This window comes from Poromitra crassiceps, assembly GCF_964638095.1.
Source record: "Poromitra crassiceps genome assembly, chromosome: 16".
NCBI classification, from domain to species: Eukaryota; Metazoa; Chordata; class Actinopteri; order Beryciformes; family Melamphaidae; genus Poromitra; species Poromitra crassiceps.
The window spans coordinates 28,868,055-28,895,528 of NC_139645.1; the positions used below are offsets into that span (position 1 = coordinate 28,868,055).

The following is a 27,474-nucleotide window of genomic DNA, read 5'->3' on the forward strand; positions in this document are numbered from 1 at the left end:
GCCCCACACACTCCCCACACAGACGCTCACACACGCACGCACACATGCACACACGCACGCACGCACGCACCCACGCACACACACACACACACACGCACGCACGCACGCACGCACGCACGCACGCACACACACACACACACACACACACACACACACACACACACACACACACACACACACACACACACACACACACACACACACACAAAGGTTTGATGCAGGGTAGGAAATTAGTGGGGACTCAGGGCAAATTGGCCGTGAAAAAGCTAAAATGACTCATAATTGACGGCAGCTTTTAAATGCCCCCATAAGATTAAGAGTTAACTTTCTGTATTTTAACATTACTCTGTATTTACAAAGCGTATCCGGATTTTGTTGTTTTTAATACACAAACCAGCTGCTGAGTCACGACTAGAAACAAATAGAAATGAAATAGAAACAGTGGCTGACCCTCTCCTGGTCTGCCCAGGGCCTAAAAAAACTGTTAGTCTATATTGTGAGTTGGAGGATGGCTTGCATAGCGACATGTACCTACAATACGTACTGTCTGGTCATTATCACTGTTGTGATAATGCAAAAATTGTTTCATCCAAGTTTTCCTATGTTTTTTTTCTGGTAATTCTTCCTCTTGTGCATTTAGAGTCACTGGCCTCTATTGTCAGGATCATTTCGCAACATCTAATGGCCCAAAGGGGTTGTACTAAGTGTAACTACACTGGTCCAATGTTTCTTAGAAATGATGGCCACGCTTCATACTGATGTCTTTAGACGATTTTATTTCTCTCTCTTTTTGTCTCTTTGCCAGCTGACACAACACCGTGAAAACTGAAGAAATAACAACAAAAAGATGATTCGGTCAATTCCAAGTCTCTCCAGCAATTATACATGTCCAACATGTTACCACAACTGAAATGTGCTGAAATCAAATTAAATTAATTGTTTACATCGTATCACATCGTTTATGCAATGTCAAAATCACATTAACAGACCTTTTTACACAAATATAGACAACATTAAAGGCATTTACCATGTGCACCTTTTGAACCACGTGCAGAATGGTTTAGATTGGGGCTGTACGTCTTTCCTCTGCAGCAGCCATATTCGTTCTGACTCAAAATGCCACGGTCACGCCCTTAACTAAACTCTGGTCCTGTGACTCATGTGACTCATGTGACTCATTACACATTAAATCTTAAATTAAGTATACTTAATTTTTAACCAACATCAAGCTATTTTAAAGTGGTATATTTTTAGACAACTTTGATCAATTGTACCCTTTTTAATCTCTTATTTATAACATCAACAAACTGTATATATTGCGTTTTTAATCATTTTAATGACCATATGAACTCAAATCACTATGATTATTATGACAGAAGAATGAATATGAATTATAAATCAACTTCTCAATGAAACATGTCTCTGGGACAGTTACACTAATTTCCTTAATTATTCAAAGGTGTGTTCTCGCTGTAACATGAACTGAACCAATCAGAGTGTCATCTGTCATTCCCTTAAGACCCAGGATATGCTCCTGCACCATGGCACATTGTTATTTGAATGGAGGATTCAACAAGTTGGAGAAATGTGTGTCATGGCCATAATATGAATAAGTAGGAATATTTGGAGCAGATTGACAGCTCACCACCTAAAATGAGTCTGGTGTCAGCTTTAATGAAATTCATTGATGTAATCAGTGCTGACCAATCAAGCCTCTAGGCAAAACTATAAATTACACCCATCCACATGTTTATCAACTAATTCACATGGTTGCCAACTCACTTTACAAACTCCAAAACTAAGATGCCCATTGTTATTGCCACACAATAGTATTAATCAGTTTATCTATCAATAGCCTAACCATATTAGAGTTTAGGAATAACTTGGGGAGCGGGAGACACTTTTTTTAATTTACAAACATACATAAGAATGTTTCCAAGCATCAACCAAAACAGCATTTCCATTTCAGCAAAAGGGAAATTATAAAATCTGGATTAGAGCTTGTACTTGGTAAGATGCTAATGCGCACAACCACACCTTCTTTTAAGACCACGGGCGCACAGATAAGCCCACCTATACACCAGAACTGTCTTCAAGCATCCAGCGCCAAGGCCGTGCCCCTTTTTAGGTGAAACCCACCATAGTAAAAGATGGTACAAGAAGTCGAAACCACTTCAAACAATATATTTAAAATGGTTTAATTTGATAGAGATATGCCGAAGAGTTGCTGTGTTGTTATAGTTTCACTAACAATAAATAATAATAAAAAATGCGATAGAGTAGGGGTGACACTGTCAATGTGAACGATGCATGTAACCTGGTGGAACTAGATACCGCGTTCATAGAAGGCAAATACCTCGTGTCGATGTATCTTGCGCATATATATATTGCGCAATATATCTTGAAATATATTGTCATGTCATGGTGTCTTTGGGTCATTTATAAACGAAATTAATTCTGTTATTTTTCTATAGATTTTCTTGGTACTGCTATTTTACATTGAAGTCAAGGCGAGTGGCTTAGCTTGTGTTGTCCCCTAAAATGGGGCGCGGCCTTGATGTTTTGCAAATTCCCTGGATGTGCTGGTCTGGTCTATACTTGCCATTGCTTGCTTGCCATACTTGCTGGGTGTTAAATTGACCAATGCGTCAGTTGAAAACTAGCAATTACACTCGCACTCCGCCGTGCCTTTGGGTGGAAAATAAGAGGCCAGCACATTGTTTGCTATGCTTGTGTTTAATGTTTATGTTCATTGATTGTGTTTTTGCTTGTCTTGCATAAGTTTATTCAATTGTATTTATTGATTGTGTTTAGTTATGCCCAATATCCATCAGATGTGGTACGGCTCTGTGCAGCTCTTGTGAAACAGCCTGAACAGACTCTCGCCCATGTTAACACATTCACTGCCAGCCGTTTTTTTTTTACTGTAGGTAGGTTCTGCCAGAGGGTTTTTTTGAGGATTCTGGCTCATCTTTCAAGACCCGAGGATTATTTTTTGCTAAGATTTTGTGAACACACAATATCTCAAAAGAACTAATAGAATGTGTGCTTTCTCTGTCTAAAAGAGTTAGTTTGTAGAGTTAGTAGTTATGTAAGCATTAGCAGTTGAATACAGCATGGTTTCAGCGTCAGAAAAATTATTCTGAGATAAACGGCTTTTTGTGAAATTCGATAGAACAGTCACTTTAACCATTCATTTTTGGCATCAGTAAGACGTCAGACATCTAAACAATAGTTTTGAACAGTAATTTCCTCCATAACAGCAGGAAACCCCCCTCTGCTTCCAACTCCTCCCTCCGTATGTGTCTTCTTGGCTGCAGCGGCCGTGTCACAAGCTCGTTTCTGTTGCTGCTGTAACCTCGCATCACCAGTCTCACTGCTTTGCTGCTGCTGTGCCTGTCTGCGCGGCCGCTCTTTGAGGAAGTCTGGATGGACTCGCTCGTTTCTTGGAGTTTTGGTTGAGAGCTTTGATGAAGCTTTTGCGATTCTGGTCATATTTATGCTGCGTGTTTCAAAGTGTGTTCCACCCGTAATCTATTATGCAAATTTGCAATCCCGCACCGCCAGCAATCAGCGCGAAAACGAAAGCGTTTTCGCCAATCCATTTTCATGAGAATGGCTTCCTCACACTGCTTTTTGCTTGCCTTCCTCTAGTCAGGAGGGCACTGTCGCCACTTAGTGGGTCGGTGGAATGGGTTGTAAACGTTCGGTGGCTCCAATAATTATATAAGAGATGTAAAAGGGTTAGATGCACATCCCACGGTCAAAAAAAAAAATCATTTTTTTGACGGAGTAATACGTCACTGGCAGTCAACCGTTGGATTTTTTTTGACGGAGTAATACGTCGTTGGCAGTGAACGTGTTAATAGATGGGCAATACATGAGGTATGGAAGAAATATGCATCTGTACTATTTTTGCAGGATCCGCATTTGTCTGACAAGATTACATGGGTGTGGGTCTGTTCCAGCAGCCATACCTGAGCCGCACAGAGCTGGTGGACAGTCGCCTTTAGATCTAGCTAGACACATTCCCTGTAAAGTCCTTAGACACATGTTTGTGATTTAGAGCTATAATATAAATAAATCAAACATGAACTTGCGGATCTCTCTCGTTCAACTTTCCAATAAGAGTTCTCCACTCACTTCACTGATATATTGTGCTTATAAGCCAGGATTTAGATTTTGTCATCTATTGAACAGTATCAGTAATACTTACCTGAGAGTATCCAGTCTACAGTGTGGACTCCCCAGTCCAGCAGAGAGCAGTTTCACTCCTACATTCTGCAAGTCGTTGTTACTCAGGTCCAGCTCTCTCAGACTAGAGGACTGGGAGTTCAGAAGTGATGACAACTGCTGACAGCATTTCTCTGTCAGCTTGTTTTGATTCAACCTGACAAAATACATATTTATTAATTTGTTGTGTCACAGATCAAACCTGCCCACCCTTAAATTAACAGAGTAGAAATGAATACAACATAATACATTTGTATCATGCAGGGTTTATAACACAACACAGATTTTATTTGACCACAAATAAACCAGCATGCGATGATGTAGTTAAAATATATTGTTACACAAAACCATAATACTCTGATCTGACCTGAGAGTCTCCAGTCTACAGTGTGGACCCTCCAGTCCTGCACAGAGCAGCATCAATTCTGAATCATCTAGGTCATTGTTACTCAGGTCGAGCTCTCTCAGATTAGAGGACTGGGAGCTGAGAACTGAGGCTAAAGCTTCGCAGCTTCTCTCTGCCAGCTGACAGCCACTCAGCCTGAAGGAGAATTAGTGAAAAAGTAAGAAACAAAATCATGCAGGGTTTATAACACAACACTGATTTCATTTGACCACAAATAAACCAGCACGTGATGATGTAGTTAAAATACATTGTTACACAAAACCATAAGACTCTGATCTGACCTGAGAGTCTCCAGTCTACAATGCGGACTCTCCAGTCCAGCACAGAGCAGCATCAATCCTGAATCCTTTAGGCCATTGTTACTCAGGTCCAGCTCTCTCAGATTAGAGGACTGGGAGCTGAGGACTGAGGCTAGAGCTTCACAGCTTCTCTCTGACAGCTCACAGCCACTCAGCCTGAAGGAGAATTAGTGAAAAAGAAACAAAATCAATAACATTGAAAGTATTTCTCTCCTGTATAAAATAGTGTCATCTATCTCTTATTAGGGCTGTCAAAGTTAACGCGATGATGTGTTATCACACATTCCTTTGAACACCACTATTCTTTTTGACCCGCGATTAACGCAGTCATGTTCTGTGATGTTTGACCCTTGGCCCGCCCATTAGTTTGGGAAATCAGGAAGCGATGCAGTAACATTGTTGATGGCAAACAGAAACAAACCTCCGTGAGCAGAAATTGATAAAGAATAAGGTATTTTGAATGGCATGCTCAGCTTCAAAGCCCTGCCAGATGGTTCTCTCAACAAGCCCAAAGTTGTTGAGATTTTACTGTCATTTTCATTTACTGTTGATGTGAATTGAGTTACCACCAGAGTACGTCTAGTCTCAAATACCACTGGCTGGCCAAGCACACAGCTGATGCAGAGAGCCCTCTTCCCCCTCGGTTAAAGACCAGCTGAAATGGGTCTCAGAGAGGGTCTGTGGGACATATCCAAACTGAAAACAGACATTGCTCTTGCTGAAACAGTGTAGAGTGGGAGTTGATGTTGATGGGGTAAGAGCCCTGGTAAATAATGATATTCCTGGAATGCGAGTTTAAAGAACCAGTTAAATGTCCTTAGCATTCTATATTAAATGAAGACATTACCATTTTATTTTGTGCGTTACATACTTTTTGGCCAAATATATGATCATTTATGGGCTAGAAAACTGCCCATTTAGGCACTAGGCAGCCATCTTGCCCGTTCAGAATGTTCTCCTCACAATGAATATTGATTAACAGCTTTCATGTCGTGATATGATTATTTGAAATGGGGTACTAATTTGATAAATGATGTCAGCAAACTGTAGATGAAAGTTATGAATGAACTCTTGATAAATGAACTCTTGAGGTGACATTTTTTGAAAAGCCCACATGAATATTGTGTGCCTTAATAATGTTATGAAATGTGACACACAGCAGGAAAGGAAGAAACTTCCCCACTCCACACTGGGCTTTGTTTTGGTTTTACTTGAGACTTTACTGGGACAGACAATGCATGTTGAGTTTGTCCTTCTAACCTTGTTTGTGTGGGATACTAACCCCGCCCATGTGAAGTGGAGAGCTCCTGCCCAGCTGCTAGTCATTAGGACTGATTAGCCTGAATTGGTAATCAAGTGATTTGATTGGTGTGCTGCTTGATGGTGTCTCCTATAAAAGCAGGCAGCTCAGACTGGCTGCCAGAGAACCTTGTCATCCTCACTTGGAGAGAGCTGTGGACTGGTGCTGTGGAGCTGCTGGCTCCCATGAGCAAAGGAAAGTGGATCATTTTTAATACTTGTGGCCTGGACTGTTTTAACCCTGACCTTTTAATGAAAAGAGGGACCTGTTTTATGAAGAAGATTGTTTTGAGTGTACATTGGACTAACCATTCTGCTGCAAGTGGATTAATTATTTTGAGGACTCAGCCTGGTGGGAGGAAGAGCCATTTGTGTCCAGAAGAAGAGCAGACCTTCCCCTATCTACCAGCCAAGGCCTATTGAGGTGGGTGGAAACCGAACTCACTGGATGCAAACTGCATTGTTGGCCTGCGCCCTGTTACTAATCTGCCTCTCTGTGTGTAGAGCCAACCGGACCCAGTCGGCTGTGGGCCTGGAACGCGGCCTGGACTCAACCTACTTCGCACAATTTCAGAAATAAACTGTTAAACCTTCTCTGGACTTGCTGTGGTGGTTTCTAACTGGTCACTCTTAGAACCCTTTTATGCTGTTTTGCAGCTCATATCTTAACAATAAGACAGAGGTAAAAACACTAATATTATGTCCATTATGTTATGCATTTATTTGTTGTTGTTTAGCAGCAGCATGTTAACTCTTTAATGTGTTTTCTTGTAGACACTGACGGCCACTGCTGTTTTGTTTTCTTTAGTTTATACTGTATGTACAGTTTTGGTTTATTTTGTGCTGTTCACTTCCAGCACTTCATGGCTTATGATTAATCTTTTCCCCAAGAAGATAGTTGGGTAAAACTGTTGTAGCTAGCTCTGGTGCTAACACTGGTTATCTTTGTCTGTATGAGTGCTGTGGGACTGGGGCATGGCTGTTCAGTTGGTGGGGGGTTCAGTGATAGAGTCTCACCAGTCACCTGTGCTTCATACTCCTCCCCTGTGCGTCTGTGGTAACTTTGCACTTTATTATTTGGATTGCATTCCCTTATTGATCTTCCCTCACCGTGTGGTCTGTGTGTGTGGACGCGGGGGGCTTGGTGAGTATTCTACCCCGGCCTATTTGCCCTCCACCGTCATCATTATTCAGCACTTATTTTATATTGCAGAGTATATTTGCATATGCATGTCTTTATAGCTCTTAATTGAATAGAATAATGAAATCGTTGTTCTACTATCTGTAAGAGCCAATAAATGTTGTAATCTTGGGGGAATCTTTGTCTCAGTCTATCATTTATGGTCACGTGTCAAAAAGGATATATGCTTTTACCTGGTTTGAGTATTAAACGGGCAGTCTACCCTAAATTGTTTTTAAGGTGAATTCAGGCCTTGCCACGCCCTGGCCACACATTCGTGCAATTTCAGGGAAAGGGGTTATTGTATCAGTGACTGATGCAACTTTCTCAAAGTAATCTACTGTTAATATAACACCACAGACCTGGAACTATGGTCGGGAATTATGTATTAAAATCATGACAAACAAATTCTCATTTCTAAATCAAGGTGTGTGTTTTCTCTGCATTGTAGGCTAGCTGAAAATCAACGTGGCATTCTGAAGAGAGAGGAGAGAGCAACGTATCCATTTGATTGACAGCTGGATAGGCTACTCGTGTGTGTGTGATAGATAGAACATGAGTATGGTATATTGTTTATTTGTTTCACCTATTATTTATTCTATTCCATTCTAAGCTATTGTATTCCATTCTATTTTATTCTATTCTATTCTCCCCTCCTCCTGGTTGAAGGAATTCCAGGAGACAAATTCATTAGTTTGTTGCTTTGGTTGGGTCGAAGAGTGGATTAGCATGTGTCCTCTGCTCACCGGCCAAGATACTGGTGCGCTCACGGCAACGGGGCCTTTTTTAGCGCTAAGAGCTGCTCACCTCAGCCTGAGGTGTGGCATTCGACTGCCTTGCTCAGGGAGGAGAGGCCTGCACAGCCTGAACAACCAGCGACGCCTGAGCCACATAAGAAAAGATCAGCTCTCATGGTCTTCATCTGATCAAGAGGACTGTATTGAGAACTGTGTGGAGCGCTACAGGGTGGAGCCCACTATTGGCACTGTCCCCAGCAGTGGTGGTGCAAACATGAAGTACTTGGCAAAACCTGCTACATCCCTACCATGTGAAAGGTTGTTTTCACTGTCTGGACATGTTCTTCAGAAGTTCTTCAGAAGAAGTGAGCTCCCCTGTTGTCCCAAAATGTAAATAGGCTTGTCTGTTTGAGCAACTGGCTCAGTGCAAATAAAGTAAAGGGGACAGCTCATGTACTGTGTATGCTGTAGTTGTTCTTGTCTTTGTCATGTTTCCATGTTCATTTTGTCTGGAAAAAAAGAGAAGGGAAGGAGGCTGGGTTGCTCAGCCTCTGCTGAACACAACAGAACAGCAGGAGAGAGCAGCATAGCCTGTTTTATCCAAATAAATGAAAGTATAGGCTATAGCCTAACTGCACTACATAGTTTGAGTCTAAGTTCTGTACTACACTCCCCACTGTTTCATGCACACTTTATTTTTATTTTGTTTTGATCCCACATAATAGAAGGGGATGATTTTGTGAGCCTTTATTTTCCCCATGTGAGGTTGGACACAATGACATTGTGTGAGATTATTTGTTTTAAGTGTGAAGGTTCCGGGGAAAGATCTTTGAGTAATGGAAATTTTAGCTGAATAATGAACTTGTTACAATGTGTCTGTTGTCATGCATGGGTTCCATTGTTTTCTGTGTGTAATGGTTGCGTAAAAACAGAGGATGTTGAGTTAACTCGATTAAATATTTTAATAGTTTGACAGCCCTAACTTCTATTCATTTATCTACTTACACAGATTTATTGGATACTTTGACCACTGGAAGCAGCATCAGAAGAGCCTTCTCTGAAGCAGAGTATTTCTTCAGGTCAAACACGTTCAGCTCTTCTTCTGATGACAGTAAGATGAAGACCAGAGCTGACCACTGAGCAGGGGAGAGTTTATCTGGGTTGAGACTTCCTGATCTCAGGTACTGTTGGATCTCCTCCACTAGAGAATGGTCATTCAGCTCATTCAGACAGTGGAATAGATTGATGCTTCTCTCTGGAGAGAGATTTTCTCTGATCTTCTCTTGGATGTACTGAACTGTTATCCGATTGGTGTGTGGCCTACTTCCTGTCTGTGTCAGCAGTCCTCGTAGGAGAGGCTGATTGGTCTGCAGTGAAAGACCCAGGAGGAAGCGGAGGAATAAGTCCAGGTGTCCATTTGGACTCTGTAAGGCCTTGTCCACAGCAGTGTGGTAGATGTGTTTTACTTCAGATGTCTGGTGTAATACCATGGACGGAGGGGAGGTTAACTGTTCTTCACTCAGTAAATTAACACCAATGTTGATGAATGTCAGAAAGACATAAAGAGCAGCCAGGAACTCCTGGATGCTCAGATGGACAAAGCAGAAGACCTGGTCCTGGTACAGCCCACGCTCCTCTTTAAAGATCTGTGTGAATACTCCTGAGTACACTGAGGCTGCTGTGATATCAATGCCACACTCTGTCAGGTCAGCTTCATAGAAGATCAGGTTGCCTTTCTTCAACTGCTCAAAAGCCAGTTTTCCCAGAGAGAGAATCATCTTCCTGCTCTTTCGATTCCACACTGGATATGTCTCGGTTCTCCCATGATACTTGACATTCCTCTGTATGGACTGAACTACAAGGAAGTGGATGTACATCTCAGTCAGGGTCTTGGGCAGGTCTCCTCTCTCATCTGTTCTCAACACATGGTCCAGAACTGTAGCAGTGATCCAGCAGAAGACTGGGATGTGGCACATGATGTGGAGGCTCCGTGAAGTCTTGATGTGAGAGATGATTCTGCTGGCCTGCTGCTCATCTGTGAATCTCTTCCTGAAGTACTCTTCCTTCTGCGGGTCAGTGAAGCCTCTCACCTCTGTCACCATGTCAATGCACTCAGGAGGGATCTGATTGGCTGCTGCAGGTCGTGTGGTCATCCAGAGGCGAGCAAAGGGAAGAAGTTTCCCCTTGATGAGGTTTGTCAGCAGCACGTCCACTGAGGTCGACTCTGTGACATCAGTCACAATCTTGTTCTTCTTGAAGTTTAGAGGAAGTCGACACTCATCCAGACCATCAAAGATTAACTCATTCAGTGCCAGCCACTTTTGGAGAACGGATGCTCCCAGTGCCAGAGTTTTCAGAGCGTTTTCAGTGATTTCTCGAGGCCCACAGAATATTGTGTGATATTACTATGTAAACACCGAACACGCACAAGAACGAGCTGGCTCTATTGTATCATCAGCAAAAAAAAGTTTATTGATACCATTTTCCGTTCTTTAGTTATGAGCCGGAGAAGATAGGTTGTTTTCAGCGTTTTCAGGCTTTTCAAATTATTAGCTGAGATAATCCGCCTTTTGTGAAATGCAGCATTTCAAGCACATTCACTGAGTCTGAAGATAATATTTTCTGATGTAGTGACGTAGTTGTTGTGTGATGCCCTGCGTGCACCACCCCCCCCCCCCCCCCCTCCCCCCGTAAACTCCTCCCCACACTGCACCCAGCCTCACGCAACCATTATATTTTCGGAGTGTTGCGTTTGTGTGCTGCTGTCGGCTCTCAGCGCCACAGCAGGGAAGAGCCAACCCGGATTGCTGAATGGTTTGGCGTCAGGGGCTGCTTTCGTGGCTGCTAATCGGTTGGAGAAACTATACAGACAGACAGACAGACAGACAGGGACAGAGGGGCTCAGTTGTGAGCGCGGATTGACTCCTGTTCGGAGCCAATGTCAGCTCCCGCGACAGAGCAAATGGCTCTGGGAGCATGCATCGGGTTGTCTTTGATCCACGGCTTTTAGGCTGTTTCTCGGACCTGTCTCTAATCTGGACTGCACCGAGCAAGCACTGTCGCCACCTAATGAGTCCGTAAAATAGGTTATACACCTCCAATAGCTACTATAGTTGTACAGGAGCTGCGGAAGGCTTTGATCGACGTCCCACCGTCAAAAAACGCATTGGACGTCGAAGGACGTCCGTGGCATTCTACGTCACTATTTAATTGGACGTCGAAGGACGTCCATGGCATTCAATGAGTTAACACAACCTGCAACTTGTCAAACCTGCAGATTCCTGCTTCTTTGGTCTCAGGAAAGAAGCGATGAAGAAGTTCCACCAAGCTGAACTCTTTATCTTTCAGCAGATTCAGCTCTCGGAAAGTGAATGGAAATATGAACTGTATATCCTGGTTGGCTTTGTCTTCAGCACAGTCAAGAGTGAACTTCTGTGTTAAGACTGTTTTCCCAATGCCAGCCACTCCCTTTGTCATCAATGTTCTGATTGGTTTATCTCTAAAGATATCGTCACATTTGATTGGTGTTTCTGGTCTTGCTGGTTTCCTGGATGCGTTTTCAATCTGTCTGACCTCATGTTCATCGTTGACCTCTCCACTCCCTCCCTCTGTGAGGTAATGCTCTGTGTAGATCTGATTCAGAACTGTTGGGTTTCCTGCTTTAGCAATCCCTTCAAACAAACACTGAAACCTCTCCTTCAGGTTAGATTTGTGTTTACGTTGGCAAATGGCAGCAAGAGTTTCTGAATGAAATAACAAAATAATCAGTGAGTGAATGAATGAGTGAATGTTACAGTAAATGTGATAATTTGTTAATGTTGATAAAACTGCAGCTCCTAGCATCTATTCAGCTCAGTGGACACATAGATCCTGAACGTGTTTCTCGCTCAATGTGAAAGGTAAGTGTTGTGTCGTTGTTTTCTCTTTTTTCATGTTTCTATTATCATGTGCAGCACGACACCACATCATTTGACCAGAATGTTCATCTGTGATTTTGCTCATTGACCTTCCAATCTTGTTTTAGACATGTCTGTATTTACAGCTGCAGACAGAAAGTCAGAAATGTTCAAAGATTCTTACTGCTCTGCAGACAGTCAGCCAGCTCCTCCTGCTTCATTCTCCTCAGGAAGAGCAGTGTGATGTCTAGAAAAGTCTCTCTGCTGCTCCTCCTCTGCTCTTCCTCCTCACCGTCCACCACCTCCTCATCCTCCCTCTGACTCTCTAAGCATTCTTGGGAATCTGCACTCAGAGCCCTCTGGAACGTCTTCAGCTCGTTCCTCACAAAGGTGACAATGTTCTCCTCAAGCAGCTGCAACAGAATAACATAAAAATCAAAGTTTCATAATAAACATGTGGAACACAACATCAAAACCATCATGCATAGTTTGAAAGCCTGTTGGTCTAGACTCTAAAGATTCTAGCGTCGAGACTGCATTTTTGTTTTGCATTTCACGTAAACGGTAATGCTGTTAATTTACACACCATGAATATAGAGTCTAGGCCTGTTTGATGCTCCTGTGCAGACTGACCACTGAGAACCTCTGACATCTCCTGCTGAACTCTGTGAGAAGAAACAAAACATCAGATATTAGGTCAAGGGTCATAATAAGTTTTATACCATGGTCTGGGTGAATACTCGATTCTGATTGGCTGCAAGGTGTCCATTAAAAAGTGATATTGTACAGTGATAATGGACACCTAGCTAAATGGTCTGTTCACCGTTCATATCAATGCGCCATAGTTTCATCAGTGTTATCAGGAGAGCAGTTTGAGCTCTATACCCCCGTTAAGGGTTAATATGACAATTTTGGAACTTGAGAAAAAAATTGAGTCGGTCAAAGTAAGTATTTAAATCACCCCTGTGTGCTCAGTTTATCAAAAATAACTCTTATTTACAATTTTGATTTTCGTTTCGGAGATTTTTTTACCTCGCGTCACCAGGCTCTTCTCGGCGAGAAAGAGAAGATTTCCCTCGGCTCGTGCACGAGCGGGGGCGAGAGAGAGAGAGAGAGAGAGAGAGAGAGAGCGAGAGAGAGAGAGAGAGAGAGAGAGAGAGAGAGAGAGAGAGAGAGAGAGAGAGAGAGAGAGACAACTCTCTCTGCATTTCACCACATCAGCAGCACATGCAGGGCGCTGCTCTCTCACTCTCACTTCCTGAAACTCTTCGCTCTTAAATGTTAATATACTTGGCCAATACGTATCTATCTACAAAATAAAGCAAGCTGCCAAACGGTAATGTCTTCATTTAATGTAGAACGCAAAACATCGTTAAACCTGCATTCCTGTAATAAAGTTAACGTTTGAGTCGGCTTTAAAACGGAGCGGGTGGTGGAGGTGGGAGGGACTATTTTATTTCGTGGAAGACTGATTTACAGTATGAATAACAGACATTTAGCCATTTAGATTGCTTTATTTATTACACATGGAAATTTAAATGACTGGTCTTATTGTTTTGTTGGCAAGTGACCATGGTATAAGCGGGTTAATGCACTTCGAGGTGTCCATTATCACTTTTTAAGGGACTTCGCGGAGGCAAACCATCCTCGGCTTCGCCTCGGACGGTTCACGCCTCCACGTCGTCCCTTAAAAAGTGATAATGGACACCTCGTCGTACATTAACCCTTACATATTATCTCTCTGTCTCTCTATCTCTCTCACACACACTCTCTCTCTCTCTCTCTCTCTCTCTCACACACACACACACACACACACACACACACACACATACACACACACACACACACACACACACACACACACACACACACACACACACACACACTTTAATTACATTATTTGAATTCGCTCATTCAGAGCACAGGATTCAAATGTTTTAAGGTTCTATAGTTACTAGTCCATACCCAGGCATGTGCCATAGCTACGTGCCGACTTCCGGCAATGCGTGTGGTTCAAGTGACATTTTGTTAAAACTGTGTATCTCCAAATATTTCAGGAACTGTGATTGAATTGTCTATGAGCAAAGTAGAAAAATGGTGGGGTGGTATCCGAGGGGGTGTTAGCTGAGGTCCAGCACCAAGAGGAGGCAGAGCGATGCACAAAGGCAAACTCACAGGCTGAGCAGGGCCAGTGGACAAGATGGAAAAACCTGGAGCATCGTAGAAGCAGAAGAATCCTGCACTGACTTAATTTAAACAAAACTTTTATTCCATAAAAAATATGTTTTGTTTTGGCGACCTTCATCTGGTATGTGGATACAAAGACAATAGGAGCAGGGAATAGCAAGCACAACCCCTGATCTTAAACAGCTTAATTGGTGCAGGTTGCAGGGAGATTGATTGAAATTATTTATTAGGAATAACCCCTTGAGATGAACCATCTTGTTTTCAAGGGGGTCCCTAAGATATCAGATCACAGGAGATCACAGGATCAGTGGTAGGCAACAGCACTCGCATTTGAAGTAGTTCAAGTATTAATAGGGGCAAAAACAGAGGGAGTTTCAGCCTTAAGCCATCATCACTGTAAACCACAACAAATGACAAAGGTTTGTCATTGTCAACATAAAGGATGCCAACTGCGATAAAACACCACAGATGAAGACACACACCCCACACACAGACACCCCCCAGCCCACCCCGCCCCAGACTTTCCCCACCCCTCCATACACAGACACCCACCAAGCTCCTGAAACAGATGGGGGTCGGTGGACAGGCACTCCGGCAAGCTGTCAGAGGCTCCTGAGCGAAGGAGCAATTGTGGTTAAAAAGAAAGGACCCCGGACTGCAAGATGACCACAATACAGCAGGAGGGGTAAAGGTTCATGCTGCTAATGTCATAAAGCACTAATGATGTCATAAAGCAATGATGATGCCATAAATCACAGTTGAGGTCATACAGCTTATAGTGATGTCACTAGTGATGTCACCAGTGATGTCACTCGAGCAATTGAGGTGACATGATTGAAAAGAAAGGACCCCCAACTGGACTACAAGATAGAGCGTGAGTATAAATAGGGAGAAGAGGAGAATGGTGAGTTAAGGCAGTGAATCGCTCATGCAGGAGGTGAGAGGAGGACTATGATGACTGGACTGCAGAGACTGGACGAGTGGAGGCCAGGGTGAAGGAGATAATGGGATGTGTGGAAGCGAGAGGGAGAAAAACTGTTGATCAGTTTTTTTGAGAGAAACTGGACTAATTACAAGACTGTAATATAGGAAAAAAGTGGATGGATAAATCCAGAAGGAGGCCGTAATGCAACATAAAGGATTCCAACTGCCATAAAACACCACAGAAGAAGAAGAAGAAGAAGAAGAAGAAGAAGAAGAAGAAGAAGAAGAAGAAGAAGAAGATACAAAGGGAGACATTTGCATGAAATACAAAATAAGGTGGGAATGGTTGGGAATAGTGGGGCTAATAGGAGAGAACACATATTCATAAGTAGATTGAGAATTGGTCACAGCAATTTAAATGGAACACTTAGTATAATAGGGAAGCATCCAACTGGGCATTGTAGTCAGTGTCAAGTAAAGGAGACTGTGGAGCATGTTCTGATCTCATGCAGGAGATATGAAGAGGAGAGAAGGACGATGATGACTGGACTGCAGAGGCTGGACGAGTGGAGGCCAGGGTGAAGGAGATAATGGAATGTGTGGGAGTGAGAGGGGAAAAAACTGTTGATCCGTTTTTTGGGAGAAACTGGACTAAAGCTGCGTTCACACCGACCTATTAAAGTTTTTCGCTGGCGTCGAGTTTACATACAAAGTCAATGCAAACGAGCGATTGAGCGTATATTCGCCTGGGAGAAAAATCGCTGGGCGTCCAAACGACAGAGACAGAGCGATAGGGAGAAAATACGCTCGTCGCCCCAGATGAAATATCCCAACTCCAGCGAAAATATGCTGGCATCAGTCGCTCGCTGTTCAACGCTGATTGGCTGCCGTGTGAGAGCGATCACACTGGCTTGGAACAAACCGCTGGTTTATTGTGTGGCAACAAACCGCATTGACAGTGTAACCCACATAATATGGACCACATATATTGGTGTAGTTTCAGAAGAAGACCGCTAGAGGGCAACGCGGTCTTGTGTCTGTTGCCAGATTGCATCACCTATAGAGGCGGGGCTGAACATGTTTGTGCTTTAGGCACAGCGCCACAAGAGAGCTTGCTGGCCACAGACAGAAACAGCTAATGGTGAATGCATGGTGAAAGTTAAGAGTGAAAGCTGACTTTCACAAAAGATATCGAAGCATTGAGCTTCGTGTTCAAGACAACAAGATTTTTGGCTGTATATGATAATGATGCTGCGTGACATGCCGTGGAGCATGCTTTACTTTGTTTTTCTTTTCTAAGTTTGGATCTACGTGAAATCTCCGGTGAGTCAATGTTAGCAGTGCTAACCTAGCTCCTAGCTTGTTACCGTTTTGCTAGCTACTGAAATGCTGGGGTATTCTTTGATTTTCAATCGTTTTAGTGATGTTGAACCACTTTGAATCTAACTAAAAACCAATCGGAGTCAAATGTGAAGATTGTAGATATGTTGTTTTGTAGCCATGTTAAGATGAGTCTTCTTGGTACGAAAGTGAACTGATATTGTAGCCATGCTACCATGAGGCTCTATTGTTCTTTCAATCGTTGTTTAACAACGAGGCCACGTTTGAGTACACTATGTTTTCCTGTATATTGCAGTAGTCTTTACAGTTGAAACCTTTTATTTATTTTAGTATGATGGCGTTTCTTTTCTGATAACCATTGCAGTAGTATTGCTGTTGTCAATTCACAATACTTAAAACTGTAGATATGAGAATGAGATATGGGGAAAAAGAGATGAGTGTATATGTTTAATGTACTGTTGAACATTGATGCCGACTGCTATGCTTTGTCAGTATTAGGATTACACCAGATGTAGAGAAAAAAGAAGTGAAGATCACTACTGTACAGTGTCGATATAGAACTGATTCTATTGTGGTGTGCAGGTTGGTTTTTTGTTAGACTACAACAGACGTTACAGAACTGAGGGTGGAGAGGAGCCAGGGTCCCCATCCTATCTAAGAGAGGGGCGAGGTACCATCCTGCTTCTTCATTTTCATCATCCTCACCTGCCCTGCAGAGAATCGGTTGTGGATACAGATAAGCAAAACACACCCGGGTAGCGTGCACTTGCTTATACACACACAGAACTAGAGAAGTACACAAACGGACTGTACTGCACTGGAAACGGACTACGGAACGGGACACAGCACACGGCTGCTGTGAGGAAACACGGCACACGGCTGCCGTGAGAGACATTTTACTTTCTTTTATTTATTTTTCTTGTGAATTGTTATGTGTACAAATCCAGGTCAGTGATTCATTCATGGTGGCAATAAATATTGTTAAACTGCAGAACCAAGTTGTGATCTAACCGCTCCGAGTCGAAAGCAGCAGATAATTTAGTCAACTGCTGGTGAGATTTACCGTGTTACATAGTCTTTTTGTGGCGAGCCAGCCAAGGAGCGATTAAGACACAGCTTGGTTTATGTACAATACCAATATTTTATACACAGTACAGAAAGTTGCTATTTTTATACTTTTCTAATGTACACCTTTACAACTGATTTATTTTTGCACCGATAATAACCCAAGAAAAAAAAAATGGAACTAGAACAGGGTTATGAGATTGATGATTGGCGATCTATTAGTGTGTCTGGTATTACCAGCACTGACGTCACTGATGACATCGTCGCTTCCCTTGTGAAATACGGACCTGTAGCAGGCATACGGAGGATGCCAAACACAGAAGGGGAGGATAGAGAAACAGTTATTGTGGAGTTTGAGTCAGAAGTTGCAAGAGCTAATATGGAGTCACATTTCCCCTTTGAGATAGAAAATGTGAATGATACCACTGTGAAGTGGCAGGTAGACCGTGTTAAAATACCTACACAACCTACTCACCTGACTCCAGGACTTGGAATAATTAATTCTGATTCAAGTGACAGCAGCGACTCTGACAATGGTGCTCGCTCAGACTGTAGTACCACACCCCTGATACCTGTACATGTAGCAAAGTATCAACATAGCAAGCCCCTCCCATATCTGTTACCTACTCCGACACCCAACAGAAAACCCGACAATGCAGTTCGAAAGAAAACTAGAGTAATTGCAAGACCAATACTTACCGATGAAGTGACAAACCCACCTGAAGTGCAACGTGTTATAGTAGAACATGTAATTAAAAATGACCATGCCTCCTCCCAGTACCAATCTAAGTGGTTGAGGTCATTCTCAGGAAAAGTACCTAAGCCCCCAGGTGAAGCAGATTATGATACATGGTCCCTACATGCTGAGTTAATGTTTAATGATGGCAGTTCCCCAGATATCCAACGCAGGAAGTTACTTGAGAGTCTGCTTCCTCCAGCCTCAGATGTTGTGAAGCAACTTAGTTATTTTGCACATCCCAGAGAATATATAAAACTGCTAGATTCTGCATTTGGACTTGTGGAGGATGGAGAGGAAATATTTGCAAGGTTCTTGAACACTAACCAGAACCCAGGGGAGAAGCCCTCTGAATACCTACAGAGGTTGCAGGCTTTACTAAGCTCTGCTGTTAAGAGGGATGGTGTAAAACATAAAACAGGCAGATACAGGTCGTCATCTGCTCAAGCAGTTTAAGCGTGGCTGCTGGGATCACAACCTCGTCTTGCAGTTAGAACTCAAAAATGAAACATCCACCAACTTCGCAGAGCTGTTGCTACAGTTACGAACAGAGGAGGACAGAAGAGCATCTAAACTTGACAGGATGCAACGTCACTTTGGGACGTCCAAATCAAGGCCTGCTATAAATGTCCACTCTGTCTCTGATATCTCCCCCTATTCTGATCCCAATGTGAGTGCACTGCTCTCTGAGACGGATAGTTTGAGGAAACAGGTAGCAGAGTTAAAAATGCAGCTCAGCACCAAGAAATCCAAAAAAGAGAGAAAACGTGAATTTAAGGCCGCTAGCTTAACACAAGACTCACCTACACCTGAAGTTGAAGCGCAGGCTCATCAAGTGATGTCACAGGGTACACCCAGACCTGAGCCTAAGGCCTGGTTTTGCTTTAGGTGTGGCGAAGACGGCCACATAGCCAGGAAATGTGAAAACCCCATAAACAAGACTCTCGTTGATCAAAAATACAAAGAGCTTAAAGCTAAGCAAGAAGAGTGGAGGGCTAAGCAGGATCAGCCTTTAAACTGGACCAGGTTCCAGTAGTGGGACATACTGGAACCGAGGACACAGACAATGGTCCCAAGTTGAAACATAAAAATGAGGTAGGAAATAGATGTCAACAGGCTGCTGCTACTGTAGATCAGCTCCCCAGTGGATTAGTTGGATCGAAATCTGTAGCTGAAGTTACTATAGGAGGAATACAGTACAACTGCCTCATTGACTCAGGCTCACAGGTCACCACACTATCCAAATCCTTTCATGAATCCCACTTACCTTCTCACCCTATTCTCCCCTTAGCTAACCTCTTAGAAATAGAAGGAGCTGCAGGCCAACGTGTTCCTTACCTAGGCTACATTGAGGTTGACATCATTTTCCCACAGAGTTTCACAGGGGAGTCCAAAATGGTTAGGACACTAGCTCTAATTGTCCCTGATCACCGAGTCAGTGTAGAGGTTCCGGTTCTCATTGGCACAAATGCTCTTGACACCCTGTATGACGGGTTCAACAAAAAGAGGGCCCTATCAGAACCCTGTGCTTATGCCCCACTCGTCTAACATTTACAGAGCATTTACAAAAATAAGACACAAGATGGCAAGGTGGGGAGGGTTAAATTACAGAGTAAGAGTAGCCTAGTCATCCCAGGTGGGCAGAAAAGGGCATTGAGCGGGCGTATAAGAAATGCCCCCACTGTTCCTGGAGCTCATCTCCTAGTAGAACCGCCCACCGACTCCAGCTTACCAGGCGGTTTGATATTCTGTAGCTACATTATGTCAAGCCCACGACAAACTTTGTTCAAAGTTCCAATCCTTCTAAAAAATGAGACCACTCACGACATTGTTGTGCCAGCCTTTCGAACTGTGGCAGAGCTTTCTATCCCGATAGCTGTCTCTTCATTAACCTCCACTAGTGAAGCCAAAGCCGAACACCAGGTTTCACAACAGACAAACACTACTGCTCAGTGTTTTGCGACCTGTGAAATTAACCCTGAAAGCTTAATCAAGTTTGATTTTGCCGATTCCCCACTGTCAGAAGAGTGGAAAGACCGGATCAGTCAGAAGTTAAATTCAATCCCTGAAGTCTTTGCTAGAGGAGAACTTGACTTTGGGCATACGACGGCAGTCAAACACAAAATCCGCCTCTCTGACTCAACGCCATTTAAACAGAGGCCAAGGCCCATCCACCCTTCTGACTATGAAGCTGTGCGTCTTCATCTTAAACAGCTGTATGATGCAAACATCATCAGAGAGTCAGAAAGCCCATTTGCTTCACCCATCGTGGTAGTGAAGAAGAAAAATGGTCAGATCCGCCTATGTGTGGATTACAGAAAGCTAAACAACCAGACGATCAAAGATGCTTACGCATTGCCGCACATCGAAGAGGCATTTGCAGCTTTGACAGGGTCTAAGTGGTTTTCTGTCATGGACTTGAAATCAGGCTATTATCAAGTAGAGATGGAGGAAGAGGATAAACATAAGACTGCCTTTGTCACGCCCATGGGATTTTGGGAGTTTAACACATTGAGTGCCAAGGACGTCTGTGCACGTCCTAAAAAAAAGTAACGAGGAGTGCCAAGGACGTCTGTGGACGTCCTAAAATCATAATTCATATTATTCCATAATTCTGCTGTTTAAGGTCGTACCCAGCCAGTGAGCATGAATCCCTTCAAGGGATCACACGGCGCCACCTTAAACATCGTCACGGAAGCTGCGCCACCCACCTCAGATTTTTTTTTACTTTGTGCAGGAGAAAGCAGGGAAAGACGTGATCAAAGAGGAAACCGATGCATGCTTCAGCCAGAGCCGTATATATTGCTCTGTCTGCAGCGGAGAGTGGGCTCGGCTGCATCCGCGCTCACAACTGAGCTCTTATGCTTCTATCTATCTCCACACGATTTCCTGCCAGAAAGCCAGCATCCGAAGCCGAACGGCCAAGCCTTTTCGTTCAGTCGCGTTTGCCAGCGCGCATCATTTCCTTGATGCGCGCTGGGATCCGTCCGGGGCAAAAACGGAGTCGAGAAAACAAACTCTGTGCGTGTGGGAGGAGCCCGCAGCTCAGAGGTGGAGAGGGATGGGGGGGGGGGGGGGGGGGGGCTGCACAGAAACCACACCACGCCACCACATCAGAAAACACCAGCCAGAGTCAGTGAATGTGCTCGAAATTAGAGTGCAAAAGGTATTCATAAAAGTGACTATATCTTGGAAAGTAAAAAAAAACGACAGAAAACCCTTGAAAGTGCACTTTTTTCAGAGGCTGTCATTTCATAATGGAACTGTCTAGAAACAAAATTTCTTCTTTGGAAGAAGCAGGAGTGTTCAATGTTTCATTAAAGTCCAGCCCCGTCAATATAGCCATAATAGAAAAAATTCTATAGCTGTTTTCAACTGAATGGAAGTGAATCTGGCACAGGCTGCAGACAATTTTACTGAAGCGCTGTGGCACTCAATGTGTTAATAGGATGCCCCAAGGGGTAACCAATGCCCCAAGCACTTTTCAGCGAGTCATGGAGAAATGTGTGGACTCGTTAAATCTCACAGAAGTGTTGGTGTTTCTTGACGACCTCATTGTGTTCTCAGACACCCTTGAGGAACATGAGGCACGGCTTATGCGAGTACTGAACAGACTGAATGAATTCGGTCTCAAGTTGTCGCCTGAGAAATGCCATTTCTTCAGGAAGTCTGTGCGATACTTGGGGCATGTAGTCTCTGAAAACGGAGTAGAAACAGACCCTGACAAAATTGCCGCACTCACCACTTGGCCCCGGCCGAACAACATCACTGAGTTGAAGTCATTCCTCGGGTTCACAGGGTATTATAGGAGGTTTGTCAAAGATTATTCCAAAATCGCAAAGCCTCTAAATGCTCTGACAGCTGGTTATGTCCCTGTAAAGAAAAAGAAACATCAAAAGTCAAACCACAAATCTTTCTCAAGTGCTGATCTGAGACAACCATTTAATGGGAGGTGGACGCCCCCATGTGAGGACGCATTCAGAATCCTCATTGAGAAACTGACAACTGCACCTGTACTTGGGTTCGCCGATGCCAGAAAGCCGTATATTCTACATACTGACGCTAGCTTGCATGGGTTAGGAGCCGCTCTGTACCAGGAGCAAGATGGTCAGATGAAAGTCATTGCTTATGCCAGTCGAGGACTGTCGAACTGCGAACGAAGATACCCCACTCACAAGCTTGAGTTTCTCGCCCTCAAGTGGGCAGTCACAGACAAGTTTTGTGATTACCTCTATGGGGTGGAGTTCAGCATACTGACTGACAATAATCCATTGACTTACATTTTGACATCCGCAAAACTTGATGCTGCAGGGCATCGTTGGCTTGCCGAGCTATCCAACTTCAATTTCGACATTCAGTACAGGGCTGGGAAAAGTAATCAGGATGCAGACGGGTTATCGAGACGCCCACACGTCCCTATAGAAGCTGATGATTCTGGAGCAGCTGAGGATGAGAGAGTGAGGCAGTTCATGTCAAAGTTTAGGAAGGGAGAACATGAGGAAACTTTCCCTCCAGCGGCTGTCAAGGCCATATGTGAGAGGCATCAGTTAGACGCACTTTCTGAAACGGAAGAAAACAGTCACTTACCTGTGATTGTAGAGTGTCTGGCAATGGATGTAAGTGCAATCTCGGCTGAATTTGCTCAAGCCGACCTGCTTCCTGGATCCAACACTCTTCCCAGAATGTCTCAACAGGATTGGGCTGTAGAACAGAGAAATGACCCCACAATTAGTAAGGTCATAGATATTGTCAGAGCAGGGAAACGTCTTACTTACCGTCTTAGGCAGAAGGAAGAAAGAGATGTTCAGTTAATGCTTAGAGTACAAGACCAGCTAATACTAAATGATGACGTCCTCTATAGAAAGCGCACAAATCAGGATCAGCCTTCCTTCCAGTTAGTTCTACCAAAGAAATATATAGAAATGACACTTGAAAGTCTCCATGATGCAGTTGGTCATATGGGGTTTGATAGAACAATGGATCCTGTACGGGCAAGGTTTTATTGGCCAAGGATGTGTCTAGATGTTGAGGAGAAGGTCAGGAGGTGTGAAAGGTGCATTCGGCGCAAGGCTAGAGCAGAGAAAACTGCCCATCTTGTCAACATTAAAACCAGTCGACCACTTGAGCTAGTGTGTATGGACTATCTGTCCTTGGAACCTGACGGCCGTGGGACTAAAAACATATTAGTGATAACTGACCACTTTACAAAATATGCAGTCACAATACCCACCTCAGATCAAAAGGAAAAGACTGTAGCCAAAGCATTGTGGAACAACTTCCTTGTCCACTATGGCATACCCGAACGCCTGCACAGCGACCAAGGTCGCAACTTTGAATCTGCAGTCATTAAAAATCTCTGTGAACTCCTAGGCATAAAGAAAACGAGGACAACTCCTTACCACCCACAGGGTAATCCGGTAGAACGATTTAATCGTACATTGCTAGGGATGCTTGGGACGCTTCAAGAAGAAGATAAAGTCAGGTGGCGTGACTATGTGCAGCCATTAGTCCACGCTTATAACTGTACAAAAAATGACACAACAGGATATTCCCCATATCAGCTAATGTACGGGAGACAGCCAAATCTGCCAATTGATGTGGCATTTGGATTAAAACCCGAAGGACAGAAAAAAGTCACCCACAGTGAATATGTGGAGAAACTCAAAGAAAGCCTACAGGAAAGCTACAAACTGGCTGTAGAGCACAGTGACAAAACCGCTCTGCGTAACAAACAGAGATATGATTTGAAGGTCAGAGAATCCACTTTAGAGGTAGGAGACCATGTCCTTGTGAAAAACGTGGGCATAAGAGGGAAACACAAGATTGCTGACAGGTGGAGCAAAACAATTTACCAGGTAGTGAAACACATAGGTGATTCCCCAGTTTATGTTGTTGCCCCACTCACCTCTGAAGGCCCTGAAAGAACACTACATCGTGATCTGCTCTTACCTTGTGGGTTCTTATCGCAATCAGCTGAAGTCAGTGAAGTCAATCCAGATATCCTACAGAAAACAACCAAGAAAACCCCCCAGATAAACTCAGTACCTGAAGTTGAGGAGGCAGAACATCTGTATGATGGTGACAGAGAGATGGAAAGTCACTATCCATTAATAGCTCAGGATGTAACTACGTACCCGACAATCACAGTAGTGCATGAACTTCCCAGAGCTAAGAGTAACCAGCCTATCTCAGAAATGGGGGAGAGTCCAGAGGGTTCAAATCTAAATCCTGCTGCTAGAGAATTCCACCCTAAAATAGTGGTACAGGAGGAGGACGCAAATAGTTCTCAAGATCCAAGTGTGATAGAAATGTTGAGTGACACCTTACCTGACAACAGCTTATCTGACAATGAGACACACTTACCTGTAAGTGAAAATGACTTAGTTACCCACATCTTAACTGATGATGAGACAAACTTACCTGTAAATGAAAGTGACCTACCTGCTGCTCATGACTTACCTGTTGGTGAAGATCTGGGAGTAGGGGATGAAACAGTCCAAGGAGAACCTGTAAGAGAGGCTGTTAACACAGAACTAAGAGACCAGAAATGTGAAGAGACGGTACACAAAGAGGACAGAGAAAGACACCGTACTGAAGATGAGGTCAGATTGTCTGAAACCAGTTCTGTTCAGGATGACAGAGAACCAGAGATTAGAAGGTCAAACAGGAACAGAACAGAACCTGACCGCTTAGCATACACATCTCTAGGGAACCCACTGACTTTAGTCATGCACTCGATCCTGCATAGTCTTGACCAAGCTTTCACAAAATCCCTTGATTTGATTGACACCAGATTTAATGTATTTGAGTCTACACCTTCCTCTTGCAGAAGCCCAGTGATTCATATTTAAGCGATGGTCTACATGCAGAGACGCATGCAGGTTTAGGGGGGGAGGGTGTAACCCACATAATATGGACCACATATATTGGTGTAGTTTCAGAAGAAGACCGCTAGAGGGCAACGCGGTCTTGTGTCTGTTGCCAGATTGCATCACCTATAGAGGCGGGGCTGAACATGTTTACGTGCTTTCGGCACAGCGCCACAAGAGAGCTTGCTGGCCACAGACAGAAATATATTATATTGCAGTAGTCTTTACAGTTGAAACCTTTTATTTATTTTAGTATGATGGCATTTCTTTTCTGAAATAGATGAAAACATGCACATCCATGGACCGAGACTTCGGGTAGGTGCTGAGACGGAAACAGTGTAACAATGAAATAAATGCAAAAAACGCTCGCACACTAGCAGGACTCCTTTTTTGAATGCTTTATTGCACCAAGTGATAACGTTTCGAGCCAAAGCAGCTCTTCGTCAGAAGAAGACCGCTAGAGGGCAACGCGGTCTTGTGTCTGTTGCCAGATTGCATCACCTATAGAGGCGGGGCTGAACATGTTTGTGCTTTAGGCACAGCGCCACAAGAGAGCTTGCTGGCCACAGACAGAAACAGCTAATGGTGAATGCATGGTGAAAGTTAAGAGTGAAAGCTGACTTTCACAAAAGATATCGAAGCATTGAGCTTCGTGTTCAAGACAACAAGATTTTTGGCTGTATATGATAATGATGCTGCGTGACATGCCGTGGAGCATGCTTTACTTTGTTTTTCTTTTCTAAGTTTGGATCTACGTGAAATCTCCGGTGAGTCAATGTTAGCAGTGCTAACCTAGCTCCTAGCTTGTTACCGTTTTGCTAGCTACTGAAATGCTGGGGTATTCTTTGATTTTCAATCGTTTTAGTGATGTTGAACCACTTTGAATCTAACTAAAAACCAATCGGAGTCAAATGTGAAGATTGTAGATATGTTGTTTTGTAGCCATGTTAAGATGAGTCTTCTTGGTACGAAAGTGAACTGATATTGTAGCCATGCTACCATGAGGCTCTATTGTTCTTTCAATCGTTGTTTAACAACGAGGCCACGTTTGAGTACACTATGTTTTCCTGTATATTGCAGTAGTCTTTACAGTTGAAACCTTTTATTTATTTTAGTATGATGGCGTTTCTTTTCTGATAACCATTGCAGTAGTATTGCTGTTGTCAATTCACAATACTTAAAACTGTAGATATGAGAATGAGATATGGGGAAAAAGAGATGAGTGTATATGTTTAATGTACTGTTGAACATTGATGCCGACTGCTATGCTTTGTCAGTATTAGGATTACACCAGATGTAGAGAAAAAAGAAGTGAAGATCACTACTGTACAGTGTCGATATAGAACTGATTCTATTGTGGTGTGCAGGTTGGTTTTTTGTTAGACTACAACAGACGTTACAGAACTGAGGGTGGAGAGGAGCCAGGGTCCCCATCCTATCTAAGAGAGGGGCGAGGTACCATCCTGCTTCTTCATTTTCATCATCCTCACCTGCCCTGCAGAGAATCGGTTGTGGATACAGATAAGCAAAACACACCCGGGTAGCGTGCACTTGCTTATACACACACAGAACTAGAGAAGTACACAAACGGACTGTACTGCACTGGAAACGGACTACGGAACGGGACACAGCACACGGCTGCTGTGAGGAAACACGGCACACGGCTGCCGTGAGAGACATTTTACTTTCTTTTATTTATTTTTCTTGTGAATTGTTATGTGTACAAATCCAGGTCAGTGATTCATTCATGGTGGCAATAAATATTGTTAAACTGCAGAACCAAGTTGTGATCTAACCGCTCCGAGTCGAAAGCAGCAGATAATTTAGTCAACTGCTGGTGAGATTTACCGTGTTACATAGTCTTTTTGTGGCGAGCCAGCCAAGGAGCGATTAAGACACAGCTTGGTTTATGTACAATACCAATATTTTATACACAGTACAGAAAGTTGCTATTTTTATACTTTTCTAATGTACACCTTTACAACTGATTTATTTTTGCACCGATAATAACCCAAGAAAAAAAAAATGGAACTAGAACAGGGTTATGAGATTGATGATTGGCGATCTATTAGTGTGTCTGGTATTACCAGCACTGACGTCACTGATGACATCGTCGCTTCCCTTGTGAAATACGGACCTGTAGCAGGCATACGGAGGATGCCAAACACAGAAGGGGAGGATAGAGAAACAGTTATTGTGGAGTTTGAGTCAGAAGTTGCAAGAGCTAATATGGAGTCACATTTCCCCTTTGAGATAGAAAATGTGAATGATACCACTGTGAAGTGGCAGGTAGACCGTGTTA

The 27,474-nt window shown here is 43.4% G+C and overlaps 1 protein-coding gene across 1 annotated transcript in view; it reads right to left on the minus strand.

The window, feature by feature from the left end:
• The window catches only part of LOC310791566 (protein NLRC3-like), a gene marked incomplete at its 3' end in the record, with an annotated part of 80,811 nt that overhangs the window by 7,109 nt on the left and 46,228 nt on the right, over positions 1 to 27,474 (minus strand). Inside the window, exons 2-8 of the mRNA XM_083653233.1 lie at positions 12,637 to 12,715; positions 12,235 to 12,463; positions 11,407 to 11,897; positions 9,160 to 10,454; positions 4,921 to 5,094; positions 4,601 to 4,774; positions 4,217 to 4,390 (exon numbers count right to left, since the gene is read on the minus strand). Coding sequence (XP_083509359.1) covers positions 4,217 to 4,390; positions 4,601 to 4,774; positions 4,921 to 5,094; positions 9,160 to 10,454; positions 11,407 to 11,897; positions 12,235 to 12,463; positions 12,637 to 12,715 — 2,616 coding nt within the window. The remainder of the gene's footprint in view (positions 1 to 4,216; positions 4,391 to 4,600; positions 4,775 to 4,920; positions 5,095 to 9,159; positions 10,455 to 11,406; positions 11,898 to 12,234; positions 12,464 to 12,636; positions 12,716 to 27,474) is intronic.